The sequence below is a fragment of the Botrytis porri genome (assembly GCF_014898465.1).
Source record: "Botrytis porri strain MUCL 3234 chromosome Unknown BPOR_013, whole genome shotgun sequence".
NCBI lineage: Eukaryota > Fungi > Ascomycota > Leotiomycetes > Helotiales > Sclerotiniaceae > Botrytis > Botrytis porri.
In genome coordinates, this window is record NW_024066087.1 from 1,253,819 (window position 1) to 1,268,703 (window position 14,885).

The window sequence follows — 14,885 nt, forward strand, 5'->3', positions numbered from 1 at the left end:
GTTTTACTTGGTACTCACAGCCTATGAGGGGATATTATTACTTGATCTTCAATCTCACCTCACAACCTTAATCACACAACCCCATCACACATCAGGAAAATCATCCATCACACCCCTCACCTCGCATCCCGTATCTCTCAGAATTCGAATTTCCGATTTCAAACCCCTTCTAACCTCAAGATAGATAGCAATATATCGATAATGGGCGTAGGACCAATAATTGGCATTGCAGTTTGTGCAGTGTCGATTGTTGGGTGGGCGGTTGTTATTTTGTGGAGTAGGTATGATTCGAAGAAATGAATGAGGAGAGGGAGAGGGAGAGGGATTCAATGGGGTATGGGATTTGTTTTTTTTAAAAAAAATGGAGACGGGGATATCGTGGGTATGGAGGTCGCTTGTTTTGGCAAGTGGTTGAAGTCAAAGGTTGGATTGAGACTTAGACTTAGATGGTTTTGGTGGTGATGTTTCTCGAATGGAATTCGAAGTAGCGGGGTTGAATGCGAAGAGATTCAGTTATGAATCCAGGGTTTTGAGCCTGCGAGATATTCACAGTGTTGAGGTTTTTGTAGAAGGGTGTTACATGTCGAAAAGAATGATGTGTATTCCATCCCTTCTGGATGAGACCATTTTGTTACTATTGGGGTATGATCAAATAATCTTGAGAAACTTCTGAGGGCAGAGGTTCGGAGAGATCAGAAGAGATAGTTCTCTGATATCTACATCCCCAAGCTCAACCTCACATCTATAAGCTCTGAAGGAATCTTTCCATCGTACGCCCCGGTGTATGAAGTGAATGAAGCGAATGAGGTGACTGGTCAGATACTCAGATATGGCGATTCAATAGTCATTTGTATGACTGATCACATTCTCGCTCGAGTCACTTCGAGTCAGAGGACTAGTGCCTAGGAATTCGAACAGTATATAGTTTATGGAGCTTGACAGCATCCTCGAAATAAAACTGGAAAGATCTTAGCTATAATTATCCTTGAAAACTCAAATCATATTTCTTGATCGAGATCTAAAGTTACTAGTACCTTTGCTCCTTTACTTGCAACTAAGAAACCTCCATATCCACCACTTGACCCCTTCGCCTTTCAAGGTGAGAAGATCTCAATTACAACACACTAGCACACTAATCACCCATATATCGCGTCGCTTACAGACTTGATCTCGGATTAAAATCATCGCATCACAAACGTACTCCAGGTATACATCCCCCTTGCACACAGACTACTGCGAATACATCTAACCTGCACGATAGCACAATATCGAAAATGAATTACATAATGGTTGGTATTGCATCAGCGGCATTGGTACTGGTCGTTGTCATTGGGGCTATCTGGTATCATAGTCATGGGAAGAAGAAGCTTGCGGCTGCGGGATCATCATGATTTTGATAGGGATTTGAGGTGGAGTGGGATGGTTTTCTTGAGTTGGGAAGAAGAAGCTTGCGGCTGCGGGATCATCATGATTTTGATAGGGATTTGAGGTGGAGTGGGATGGTTTTATTGAGTCTTGTGGATGGATGATGGGGTGGTGTAGGGTTGTTTTCTTAGGTGTAGTGTTAGATAAGGGGGAGAAGGAAGTCACTGGATGAAAGGGTATGAGTGAAGCAATAGATCGAAAGGAGGGTTGGCATTGTCTTGATATCTTTGGGGTTTGGGTTGATAGTATAGAAAGGACAGGAAGGATTTTAGCGAGTGGTTAAATTTTGACTACTTGCATGCGTTGACGTTTATGTTTTGGAGATGGATATGTAACTCTTGCTACTCGAGTCTCGAATACAAAGGACTGAAAATCTGTGTGATTCCCGATTGCTGTTAAGTGGACGAAGTGACTGGAGTGACTACTTGGGATGGTATTACATTCAGATTAGTTTCTATGACTGACTCGAATTCGGGTCAGGATAAGACTCAGAGTATTGGATATGTTTACTATGTATGGTAACTGGATTTCTTAAGGTGATGTCCTCTGTTGAAATATTACAAGGACAAACAGTGATCACATTAGATCTAATCATTATTCGAATTTTAAATCCGCCTCTAGGACTGATACCTTCCAAAAAAAACCCCTCGTAGAACTTCATCTTCATAAGTCTTACGTCACTACGCATCATTTCACTGCACCCACGATATTCGTCCTCCCATTCATTCCCAAACATCCAAACTTCAATTCACAGCATAATCACATCTATCTCTATCTCTTGCCCTAGAATCATACATTACACATCACATCCTAAGTATACCACCCCCTCTCCATCGCACCCATCACATATTCTCAACCTCATAACTCTTCTAACCTCCAAACCAGCAAACCATCACATCACCGATAAGTCAACAATGCCTTTGAGTACAGTGTCCATTGTTGCTCTATCATCTCTTGCAGTCATCGGCCTATGTATCGGCGCGTTTGGGGTTTGGAGACAGATTAAGAAGAAGCGAGAGGGTGAAGAAGTGCGGAGAGCTCGAGAGCAAGTTCCGGGGATTGTGTATACATCGCCTTCTTTTGCTTCGTAGGGTTTTTGATGATTGGAAGGTTTAGGGGCTGGTGCTACTGGGGGGCGGAGGAAGGATTGGAGCGTTGGAGATGAAAATGTGGGGAGAGGGAGGGATGAATGTTGAGAGAGCTGGATGTCTTTTCTGTTTCTGACTTTCGTAGTGTAACAGAACAGTAAAGCTAGACGTTGTTGAGCACAAATCACTTGTTCCATTGGAGCTAGTCATCGCCAATTACAAAAACCAGGGTGGTTTTGTATTCTGAGAGAGATTATTGAGAGTGGAATGGATGCAGTTGGTAATCACTACGCTTTTGTACTCTTGTACCAGAGCTAGAAGGGTGTAATTATCTGCAGTTGAAGAGCACTTCTGCATATCAAGAGCGTTGAACTTATCAAGACGAAATTATTGTGCATTTGTTCGTGCTACAACAGGTCTTTTGCAAGATACATATGAGCGAGGATCAAAATATCGAACGGAACTGTCAAATTGTCATGTCGCTGTCCATCTTGTTTGAATTTGAGTGAATGAAATTGAGCGATACTGCTGAGTCTCGAGTCACAAGTTTGACTGAAATTGTTCCCAATAAAGACATTCTTTGACTCAACAAGAAGTCATCAGAAAATTAACAAGACTTGACTCCAGCTTCCTTAAAGTTGCCTTAAAGATCTAATCTGGACTTTACATAAACACCACATATCAATCACACATAGAACTTTCAGTGTTCACCGATACTCATCGGCTTTCCTGGCAATCTAAACGACATTATTGAGCTCGAAGATCAACATACAATTCCTCATTATTCTTCTAGCTCACCATGGCAGACCTCGGATTCCACGGTTGCCAGAGTTCAGAATCAAGGCATCTAGACATTGTTCGCCACAAGTCTTCTCAAGTCTCTCTGCTCATTACGACGTTAAGACCTTTCTCGAACCAATCCCATCAACAATATCTACCTCTGTAATCACTTCAAGTAATTTAAAGCATACTCGATACCAACAATCTAGCATCGCGTTATGAAGTCCAAGTATGCCCTCCCTTGAACAAAAGTCACAATCCAATCTAATACTAACATAACAACAGCAAGATGAAAGGATTTATTATAGTCGTGCTGGCATTATTGGTACTTGTGCTTGGCTCTGTTTCAGTCTACTATGGTGCGTGGAAGCCATTAAAGAAAAGATTGGCGAAAAGAAAGGAGGTTTCGACTTTGCCGACTACGAATCGTTTATAGGTCGGCTGTGGACTTTGTTATCGAGTATCCACCCCTCATGCTATTAACTCAAAGACCCAGTTATCTTTTCTTGGGAAGAATAATTGATGAGATGGTTGGGTAACATGTTCTGAAACATGGCTCACCGGGAGTGCTTCATCCTTGATGCCATGCGCCAAGCCCCAACTTGCAGCCATCTCCACTCTCAAATCTCATTTTCTTCAAGAACTTCATGTTCCGCGAAACGTATCATCAAACCACTTATGCAATTGATGACTTTTTCACAATGTACCATCTCTTCAAGTGGAAGGGGTGCTGACGCCAGACTTATGTTGTGTCTCCCACGGTATTTCAGAAACGTGATTTCACGTTACTCATTCAATATATAGGTGATAACGAAGATTAATCACGCGCGCATAAGAGAGAAATAGTGCTGAATACAAACCTCACCCATTTGCTGACCTTGGCATGGCGCAGTACAGCTTATTAAAGCAGGTTCGTTCTTCATAATAGAGACCCGAACGGAGAACCATATGTTGTTTTTCATACTTTCGTTGTTCTTTATGGTTGGTAAGGTTAACCAACATGTTGTATCAAATTCATATTTCCATATTACTTTCTCTCATTGCATCCACCTCCGCTTATTGGATACAGTTTAATGACGAGTCCAGATGCGCCAGTAAAGAAACTCAGCGCTCATGGAGCGGATCAACAAGTCGAGGATTTCAGGCACGCTTCTCCAAAATAGCCAGTTCGGCATTCGTCATGAATACTGGGACATCGGACGATAATATAGTGGTTGCTTTTATTCTTCGCAAGACTGTAATCCCGAAAGTGCCATTGCACGAGTCGAAAATGGATGTGTTGGAATTGAAAACGAAAATCTTGGAACCAAATATCAGTCATTCAATGTTATTCGAACCTTTGATTCGGCGAGGATTACGCCGGTTTCGAAGAATGAGTTTGGGTATCAGCATGGTGGAATAAAGCTCTATAAAGGTGTAGAGTATCGGTGGTTGAAGCAGCTTGATGGATCATTTCGAGGAGTGTTTCCGGAGGAATGGGATGATGCTATTTTGAAGCAAAGAAAAGTAACTACCTATGTAGGCTGAGAAATTGGGTTTAGGGAAATTGGAGCAGCATGTGACGAATCCAGACATCCTCGACTCGATAATTCCTGGAAATCATTCGCTGACAGAAACATGCCTCCAACATGACCGAGCATTGATCATGTGAGAAACACCTCGATTATCAGTCAACCTACTATCGAGGATGGGAATGTCATACCAGAGCACATACTGAGGGTAAGACAGGAAAGCCATTGCGGAAGTGTCTACTCCAGAGCTCTGGAGAATGGGTGAGTAAAATTGAAAACCAGAGAAGAGATATTTAAGAGCATAGTTTTGAGAGTGCGAAGACTGAGTAATGATTGGAAGATTTCACCTCCAATTAGCTGTCTTTTCAATCCGACATGTCCCTAAAAATACTTGCCCACTGCAGGTCCCCTACTGGAAGTATTTTGAGGGGACTTCCATCGGGCTTTGAGACAATATATCTGCGAATTCTCAAGCATACTTCCTAGATCGAGGATATGGGACCCAGAAACCGTTCGAAGAGAGATGGCGAGCTTTCAATTGCCTGTGAAGAACTTTGACCTATTCGAGAAAGCATATTCGTGTATAGATGCGAACCTCGTTGCTGGTTATTGACCGGTGTGCTTGAAAAGGAGCTTGGAAGAACAGCACTGGACGAGCTTGCGAGTATATTCAACACTGAAACACAACGCATGCGATGATTCCTAACTTGGAGAATCACCCTCTGAAGTAATTAGACAATTAAAAAGACATGTTACTGCACTCGGAGAATTAGCCCACCATATTTGTGGACCCTTAAACAAGGATTCGCGTGTGAATTGCGGTAAATAAGGACAAGATCTGATCTTTTGTCTTCCTATTTGCACCAAAACTCCAAATGCTATGCAATGCGATCCCAGATCTCCTTTTACCAGTCTTCGTCATCATCACTCTCAACATTGGGCAGTTTCGATCCTCGAATACCACCCTTCTCTTGACGCTCTTCTTCTTCATCCTCTGCATCACGTCTCCGCTTCGTAACTCTCATGTCATTATCCTTGATAGCTCCAATTTCAATCAACAGCTTATCAATATCCGCCATTCCTACTCGCACACCTCCCATGGTCATTAATGTGACCACTTGTTTCAAAATATCTCCTTTGTTGTACACCAGTATTGTAGGGCAATTTCTGTCGGGATAACCTTCAATAGCCATATCACCCCTCATCTCGCAGAACTTTACCTCCCCAAACTCAACAGCTGCTCTCCTCCACAACTCAGTCAGGACCCTACTTTCCACATTTGTTCCCAACCCACTCGTGAGATTGACCAATACTGGCGAGTCTTGACTTGCATCTGTAACCTCTCTCTGATAATCAGGCTTCGATAAAGGGTATACTGCGCCGTGTTTGGCTTTCTTCGATATAGACGATAATTCTGCCATTCGTTGTTTTTTATATTGTTCGAGGAAAGCATCATCTTCTTCATCTTCGAGAGCATCTAGTTCGTCGAGGTCCTTTCCTTCAAGTCGGTTTTCATGCGCAAGACGACGTCCCTCGAGAATAGCCTCTTCGATAAGGGGCGTGGGGGAAGGAGGTTTCTCGGGAATGATACCCTTGGCTCGTAAAATATCATTCCATTCTGTATCTGCATTTGGGTCATCTATGGGAACATTGACTCTCTGATCCATAGGAGCTGCCATGATTGTAAAGGTTGAGGCTAATTTGAGGAATTGTTGTATTATTATGATACTTGACCTGAATTTGCTCTAAGACAATTGTATGTGGAATCCACAATCTGCAGCCTGGCCTAGCTCTGAGCAATTGGAGGGGTAGTCGGAGCAAAGATGACCCAAAAGCCGATCCACTTAAAAGCACGAGCTATTTTTACGGGTCGAATGTCGCTTTCACGTGATCTATCTCGGTTAAAAATCTGGCACACTCTAGGGTTTTTAGAATTGGTTCAATTTTCTCCGCTCTTGATACTTACCAGTTCGACCCATCGACAATAGACTGACCTTCGCCCTCTACGTCCAAAAAACTCGAGACTTCGACAAAGACCCGTCAGTCCAATATCCGAATAATAATTTCGATCAAAAAACGTCAAGATGGTAAGGAATCACTCAATCAATTATCCCCACATCAACGCATCGAGTATGGTTTGAAGACATGAGGTGGAATTGTACAATGGCACACGACATTCACACGACAATCACGAGGAGGAGAAAAAGCTTGAAAGGGATTGGAAAATATTATTTGTTCGCTTTTGGGTTGGATCGAATTGCCGGAATGGATGCATTGATGATGGAATTTGATGGTTGATATTTGATGAGGTCAATGGCTAATCAGAGTTTGCCACCTAGGTTCTCGCAATCGATCTCCTCAACCCATCCCCAGCTGCTGAGGCACGCAAGCACAAGCTCAAGGTATGCGACAACACCGCTCACCAAATTTCGACTCGGTACCAAATTGGCAGAAACTAATATTTTTTGCCACTCTAGCAACTTGTCCCAGCCCCAAGATCCTTCTTCATGGATGTTAAGTGCCCAGGATGCTTCACCATCACCACCGTCTTCAGCCACGCCCAAACCGTTGTCATCTGCGCTGGATGTTCAACCGTCCTCTGCCAACCAACAGGTGGTAAGGCTCGTTTGACTGAGGGCTGCTCATTCAGAAGAAAGTAGATCAGATATATTCTTGCTACTTTTCTTTTGGCTTCGTCTGTTCGGTTAATGGCAATGGCTACATGAGGGTTTAGACATGGTTCTAGTTTTCGATACGCAGCTTGATGGATAGAAGATGGACCTCACCCAAAATTCCTTGCGAAAGATCGATGCAACAAGCAGCAGAGGGGCGTTTGGGAAAATCCGGATATCTTGCATCAAATCAAAAACGATTCCCTCATAAAATTTGATTTATTTTCGTGTGTACGAGTCGTTTGTGATATGATTGATCGCGAACCTAAATACCTCCATTGGTGGATATGAACGGCAGGAAATGACGATTCTTCGAATATTCACGATGATAGAACGACCTGGGGTTGCGAGAACTTGGATTGTCTCTTGAGGGCCTCGACATATTCTCAATGGACATGGAGCTTGTGCTATACCAATCAACGATGATTCCACATTCCCTTTTCAATGCCCATTCCGTGAATAGTGTATGACTACCCATTGACTTTGTGGTTATAAATAGTTCGCAAGCGCGTCTGTCCAGATAACCCTTTTTCTGACTTGCCTGACCATTTTCCGGATTCTTTTGCTTTACATGTGTTGAAGTGATATATTCAGATTGTGAACTCTTAAACACGGGATAGTTTCAACGACCCTATGCAAACTGGAAAGGCATCTCACTCCTGATTATCACGTTTACTTCAAGCTAACATTAAGGGAAGCGACATCGATGCTTCCGCAAAAAGGCTTGTTTGAACACTGGACTTTGAACATATTCAAGGACAATACACATATTTCAGCATGTCGCTACTTGTGACTTTCGAGAAGGATTCTCTACCTCGTCGAAATTGCTATATAAATTTCATCTCTTCCCGCCAAGTTGACGATATAGTGAAGTCATCTAATCGATGCTGATTTTCTCGGCTTGGCCTATCTTTCCCTGGACGAAAAACAGAAGCTCAAATCAATTCTACTATACTCCTGCAACTTTGATTCGGTTGTTCTCTTCTAAACTAAGGCAATTATGGTTGAGTAATAAGTGTAATAAACTAGCGTGGAAAGTATATCTTCGCTCAAAGACCCTCGACGAATCATTCCAGATTTCATTTCCTATTCCGCTATCGATAGGCCAGGCAAAACGACGCAGTTTGGCGGATCAACACTACGCATTGCCAATTTTCTAAGATTTTGCCCTCATGTCCCTCCCTCCCTTGAGTGAATATCTATAAAGCTTTCGATCCAGTGAACTTGTGATATGTACCATTGATAGGTATTCACTGCATCGATGGGGTCAAAGCTTGGTTAAAGGATCTTATTTCGGTGCGGCTTCTTGCCATTCTTTATTTTATTTATCCTCAACGCCCTCTCTAGATCTCAGTCTGTTCATCGCAAAAATCATGACAGAAATTACTGAATCTCATGATCCTACTCCGACCGACACTGCCATGGACGATGGTATCCAATCTCAGCTTCCCATCTTACACAATGACCCTCGTATCCACCTAGAACGTCTCGCGGTATTCCTGGCATTTAGAGAAGGCTTTGCGCAAGCGTCGAAGGCAACAAGAATGTCTTTTCACGGCACTAAAAAGAAATTTGTCGAAAGAAGGCGGGAATTTTTCGAACAGTTGATTAGCAAACCAGAGGTTTCATTGCAGCTGCACCGAATGAAAAAGAAGAGTATCATCGCAGCCGCCGAGTATCTGTTCAAGACTGCTCGTCTCTTTCCAAATTCAACAATGAATAAACACTTTGCACATCTCTCTGCAGAACAGATCAAGAGTGCCGAGTGGAGGGCTTCAGTTTCTCTTCCTCCATGTGCGTACTATTGTTGATCTTCCTGAAAATGTTGTTATGTGTAATTACTGATAGTTTTTATGTTCCAGTAAAGAAGAGGATAGTCGTAATGGTGGAATTCGAACCTGTATCAAGGAGAACTCGGTCGAATTGTGAGCGCTGTCAAAATTCAAAAATAGCTGGTGACGAATCGCAACTCTCTGCTGAGATGGAAAAAATGTGTTTGTGTGCTGGGGGACATACATCCACTTTGAATGGAGGAAATAGCGGCGCAGACTTGGCAGGAAACGATGATGAAGAAATGGAGATGAACTAGTGTATAGTTGTTACTGTGCGCTTGCAGATGCAGATGCTGATACAAGATTTCTGTTTATTTGTGCCTTTACTTCACATCACAATGAAATGTTGTTTTCTGCTTTCTGCTTTCTCTTGCAGTTTGTTCTATACAAAAGGTCCTAGGTGAATTTTTGCTATGTGCGTTTGTGTCTGTTCGGAGGTAGTTATCAGCATTACAAGCCAACATGAGGCAGGTCAGTGTCTCGCCATGCTCATTGCATTTATCTTGACGGCGAGTTTTGATATCAAGACAACACTGTCCAGAGAAGTGAATTCGACCACTTCTCGTAAAACTGCCGTAGTTTGGGAGAAATATACTAATAGTGGTTCTCATATAGCGAGCTAGCATGGGTTATGTCTCAAACCAGGGAGTTGAGCTGAGGGAGTAGTTAGCGCTTGGTTCTGCAAAACAAAACTCCGCTTGATATCTTCCGAAGCCTTGCAAAAGCTAGAGCTATTTTCCACATCAAAAGTCTTCTCACTCTATTTATCAAAATGAAGCACCACTGTTAAACAATATCAGGTAAAGTCATAGTTTCGGACCCCCAATGACTGCATATCTCCAGTGTCAATAGATACTCTAAGCAGGTGTTGCTGTTACCGCAAATAACCTGGGGGATAATCATTCCCTAACAGCGACCCTTCATCTCTTAGTAACTCACATTATAGACCTATAAACAATGGCAACAGAAAGCCTGGCGATTTCCTTGGTGTGGTGGTTCCAAAAGGTGCATCTGCGTCCTTCCACTCCCGTGGCAGCGGCCTCAGAATACAGTCGGCATCTTCGGGTGCAGCAATTAGGCGTAGATCAGAACTTCGGGTCTGGGGAGTTTTGCTCCAGAAAAAGAATTCATTTGTCTATGTTTTTGCTCTTTTGCTCTCGTGTTCCCAACCACTTAGCGGTTTTGAAGAGCAAGCGAACTCGGTGTATTGATGAGTTTTGGTTTTGTCTTCTGCCACTTGAGATTATGAAACTGGCGAGGAGTTCAGAAACATGCAGAGCAATAAATTGGAGCCACTTCAGGTCGGCGTACAGTACCATGACGTCAATCTTATCATTGATGAGATTTCTATCGCGCAATAGTTTTCTGACGAAGTGATTCAAGAGGTACGAATCGAAGATGCAAAGGTGTGGGTCACGTAGTGATGAGAAGCCGGTCATATACAATGTATTATCGGGGGTATCATTTATAATGGAGGCCCGTCTCCTCCAGCCATAATCTCATACCAAATTCTTCACGCACACTGTTCCGTCGTTTTCCAATCATGCACTTCGTGAAGGTCCTGCACACCACGTCCCACACGGGCATCCCGTAAGCTCCTTGATCCACATACATGCACGTTCTTCCATCATCCTGCTCTTCTCATCTAGCGGTTCTGCCTCAAATATTTGAATCCTCTCGATTGTATGACGAGTTTTAGTTGGCAGATTCGCCGCCGGTTGGAGCTTCCCGTCAGGATAACGGCAACCAAATATATCGAAATCACTATTATCACATTGAGGCTCAGCTAACTTCATGATAGATTGGACCTTGCTCATCTCCATGACCCTTTGCAATGGAATCTCTAGATTCCCCCGATTCTGGTCTAATATCGCTTCCCAGATATCTCCAAGGTTTATAAAAGATTGGTGAAATCTCCTCATGATTACCAGCGGCGAAAGTAGAGTCTTTGGATTTTTATCGACGTCTTCAAAAAGATCTTTGGTTGAGACGAGGTCTTCCCAACATATCTCAATCCAATTAAGTGTGTCCGATTGCCCTTCGAGGCATTTCCAAAGGCAATTGGTATAACTGATGACATCGTTATAAGCATTGCACAATAGCTGGTGGAACATTGTTATTTTTTCGACATCGCATTCTTCTAGCTTTATCGTCTCAGTCAGGATCCTTTTTCTTACATTTAATTCTTCAGACATGGAGATTGGAGGAGGCGCTTCTGAGTCTGCGAGCTAGTTTTTAGTGTGCGAGTTTCCGTGGTGAGATGAGAGCAGAGGGATGAGCTACATACCATTATCCATGACAACTTCGACGCATTCCCAAGGATGTTCATTGGACATATGAGGAGGTTCCGGATCTTTGCTGGGCGGGTCTGAAACATCTTTTACCTCGACTCGTGCAATGGCTTTCCCCTTTTCTTCCGCCTTTCCATCGAGTCTGCGAGTACAACATCATCAGCTTTTTTTCTCATGTGAGACCATAGAGCCTTGCGTACGTTTGACCTATACCTGGACGAGATTCTATGGCCTCTTCTGTCACACCATTCCAAAGGGTAACGATCCTCAAATTGCTATGAACTACTGCAGGCCTTCTCTTCATCCTCTTCTTGAAATTTCTTGGCCCCTCGCCGAACTTCAAGTGCCTCTGCAGCTGTTCTTTTCTTGTGCACTTTCTTCCACGCTTCGCTTCTCTCGAATTACCGTTTGAGTTCATTCGTTTCATTCCGCTATTCAAGACAGCACTTGTGTTTGCTGGAAGTAAGGTTTGCAACAGAGGTAGATAGTCAATGATCATATCGAGATAGAAATTGTTCGTGACCCGAGAAACAGTCTCTTCTCTCGCGGCATTAGATGAAAGGATAGCACGAGTGAATAAAAACAAACACTAGAGCTTTGACTTATCGAACCCGTGTTCTCAGTCGTTTTCCTTCATCTGCAGGAAAACAACAATCCCCAGTATCTAATGTCAAAAAGTACGACAAACGGGCTAAAAGGGGTATAACGCATCCTTATTAATGCTGCCAAGACGGCTAGACGCATGAGAAATTACGCCATGTACATGGAGCAGCGATGCCGTTTTGACTCACCGATTATACTTTCTGGATTAGGGGAAACCTATGGGCTGTCATCTCGATCATTTGTGACACGTGTCGGTAATTGATGTTGAATTCTAAATACCATTACTCGGTTCGTGGATATGGGGAAGATGGCCCGAAAAGATTAATTGTGCAATTTGATTTAAACTTTGACAGACTGCATGATGTAAGGATCGATAAATGACCAATTAAAGCTACGTTGGAACTGAAAAATAGGGTTTCTCAAGGTCTGGTGAAGCTGCACTCCCCGTGATGTAGTTCACGTGATAATACGTTGAGCTGCGCATATGCCGGGTGCGGGGAGGCATTGTGGTGCAACGTGAAACGCAGGCGTCTCAACCGCAGATGTACTCTTCGTCTACGGTCCTATTCTATTAATGTGATGCATTCGAATCAAGACAAATCAAGCAGATGACTCGAACTGAGATGATTGCACCATCCTCGCGTATGCAATGTAATTAGACCGAGCACTTATTCATGGAGAGAGTATCTCCCGCGCTCTTTTCGGGATTCGCCAGGGAAGATTTGGGCTTGGAGTCTGCAGAGATGGTACACCAATCTCGAATAATTTGCTGGATATTGATTATTCAGCATTTGACTTTGAGTATCAACGTCATCTCACACGTAACTATGTAATTGTAAATTCCTGTATCAAAAATCTGAAGTGATCCAAATCTAATATCTCGAACGGGCGACAATATAGCATTCTGCCTGGACGGGAAAGACGATACTTTAAGCTGGGACGAGACGAATTATCACGGCTGGCGAGGTAGGTGCAAAAATAAGTAAAAGCTTCGATCAGTCGACAGTGACCGTTTGTACTGAAAGTTGATGATCTAACTCGGGAAGAATTCAAGCCACAGAGAAATGACAAACTTTACTTTGGCGAGAAGATCTTTCCGTGGCTGAGGAGATATATCCAGAACGGGCTCGAATCATAGGGTACCACTTGATACTGGTCACAGATTATACACTCAACTACGTGCCATATCATCTTGCGTTGATGTCTCCCAATATCCAAGCTGTACGATACCCATCTAAGATGTTTTTGGAGAGATACAAAGGCCCAGTTTGCGTGTGAGTTCTCAAAAGACATCTGCTTAGCCATTCAATTAGAAATTTCCATCTACTTCCGAGAATTGGACGGGCATGGACGCCGAGGAAGACTTGTAAATAAAAAGACATGTTAACCACTTGTATAACATGTATATTTCTCTGATGAATCTACACAGCTTAATGTCTAGTTTCAATGTCTTGGGCATGCCTCAATTGATATAACACACATCATTATTTGTGAGTCCGAAAGTGGGAAATCTCAGAAATAACTCTTCTCTCAAACCCCAGAATTTTTCCTCGGAAAGAGCATTCTCAGGCAACATGGCAATAATGTACGAAAAAAATATATATATTGTCCAAGAGATAGCAAACTTCATCTCTATCTTTTGAATGCCGAAAAATGCTTCAAAGTCTTTTCCCTAACATACTGACTTCTTCTGACATCCCAGAAACCTACAGAATCACAGTTCATTCGAGCAACAAAGTAACTTATCTACGAGTATATATCATACTCTTGAGTTACATCTGATGACGATATCATTGCTGATTTGCCTGCTTTTTGCGACTTGATGTCTGCCTTCTACAGCACCCATAAGCAAAAAGTCGAACATCTTACAAATGGTACTTTCTAAACTAACCTCCACGGTCCGCCGGATTAGTCTTCAATCGGCCTCAAGGGAAATCAGATACGATAGTTCTTATCCTGGCAGCTCTTGACGCCGCAAATTTGATTGAGAGACTTGTGTGGAAGTAGGAAACGCAAGTGATTTCCTCTTGTCAAGATAATACCATTAGTTCGTTTGATTTTCAAGGAACAATATTAATATACTTGATTCCGCTTTTGGTAAATCGATATATATGAAAGTATTATAAACAGCTGTATGATCGAAGCGAAAATTGGTTCAAATCTAACAGCCATGAGAGAAAAAGACGCACGCCCATGGAAGCTCTTTCAGTACAACTACGTGCATGAATCTTCCATGCGGAAATATACTACTTCCATACCCTACCGAGATCGAAAAGAATGACTTCTCAAACCCTTCCTCAACGATGCTATTCTTCTGCACAGCTTCGAGATGTTATCTCTAAAACTATAAGAGAAATCTCAAGCGTGTTTGAATTCCAACCTAGCACATCACTACAAACTGATCATCCTCTGTAGAACGCAGCTTAGTATCAAATCCGAATTTGACGCACAACAACAAAAGACGAATCTATATCTCACATCTCACATCTCACACATCATAAACTCAGACATCAATCGAGACTTCCTCAAGCTTCCCCAATCCCCACGGGTCGTTCGAGCTCGACGAAGAATATGGTGCTAATACTTATATCTGACCTCGAGATTATAATATATAACCTTATAATGTATTTCGTATCTTGGATCGTGACTTGAATAAAGTTTCCTTGGAATACTTCTCAAGCGT

General features: G+C 42.7%; 5 protein-coding genes across 5 annotated transcripts; 3 read left to right on the plus strand and 2 right to left on the minus strand.

Annotated features, from left to right (window-relative positions):
• Positions 1 to 4,293: 4,293 nt before the first annotated feature.
• EAF01_009284 (uncharacterized protein) lies at positions 4,294 to 4,695 on the plus strand (the record flags this gene model as incomplete). The annotated part of the gene is made up of 1 exon (XM_038917540.1): positions 4,294 to 4,695. The coding sequence occupies one exon, from the start codon at positions 4,294 to 4,296 to the stop codon at positions 4,693 to 4,695; it is 402 nt and encodes a 133-aa protein (XP_038767145.1).
• A 1,014-nt stretch (positions 4,696 to 5,709) lies between these two features.
• On the minus strand, positions 5,710 to 6,483 carry EAF01_009285 (uncharacterized protein; the record flags this gene model as incomplete). Its single annotated transcript, XM_038917541.1, has 1 exon — positions 5,710 to 6,483. The coding sequence occupies one exon, from the start codon at positions 6,481 to 6,483 to the stop codon at positions 5,710 to 5,712; it is 774 nt and encodes a 257-aa protein (XP_038767146.1).
• Positions 6,484 to 6,888: 405 nt separating this feature from the next.
• EAF01_009286 (uncharacterized protein) lies at positions 6,889 to 7,464 on the plus strand (the record flags this gene model as incomplete). Its single annotated transcript, XM_038917542.1, has 3 exons — positions 6,889 to 6,891; positions 7,144 to 7,206; positions 7,282 to 7,464. The coding sequence occupies 3 exons, from the start codon at positions 6,889 to 6,891 to the stop codon at positions 7,462 to 7,464; spliced, it is 249 nt and encodes an 82-aa protein (XP_038767147.1).
• Positions 7,465 to 8,849: 1,385 nt separating this feature from the next.
• EAF01_009287 (uncharacterized protein) lies at positions 8,850 to 9,565 on the plus strand (the record flags this gene model as incomplete). The annotated part of the gene is made up of 2 exons (XM_038917543.1): positions 8,850 to 9,270; positions 9,339 to 9,565. The coding sequence occupies 2 exons, from the start codon at positions 8,850 to 8,852 to the stop codon at positions 9,563 to 9,565; spliced, it is 648 nt and encodes a 215-aa protein (XP_038767148.1).
• A 1,284-nt stretch (positions 9,566 to 10,849) lies between these two features.
• Positions 10,850 to 12,098, minus strand: EAF01_009288 (uncharacterized protein; the record flags this gene model as incomplete). The annotated part of the gene is made up of 4 exons (XM_038917544.1): positions 10,850 to 11,410; positions 11,486 to 11,529; positions 11,596 to 11,741; positions 11,800 to 12,098. 4 exons carry the CDS (start codon positions 12,096 to 12,098, stop codon positions 10,850 to 10,852), a joined length of 1,050 nt encoding a protein of 349 aa, XP_038767149.1.
• Positions 12,099 to 14,885: the final 2,787 nt, after the last annotated feature.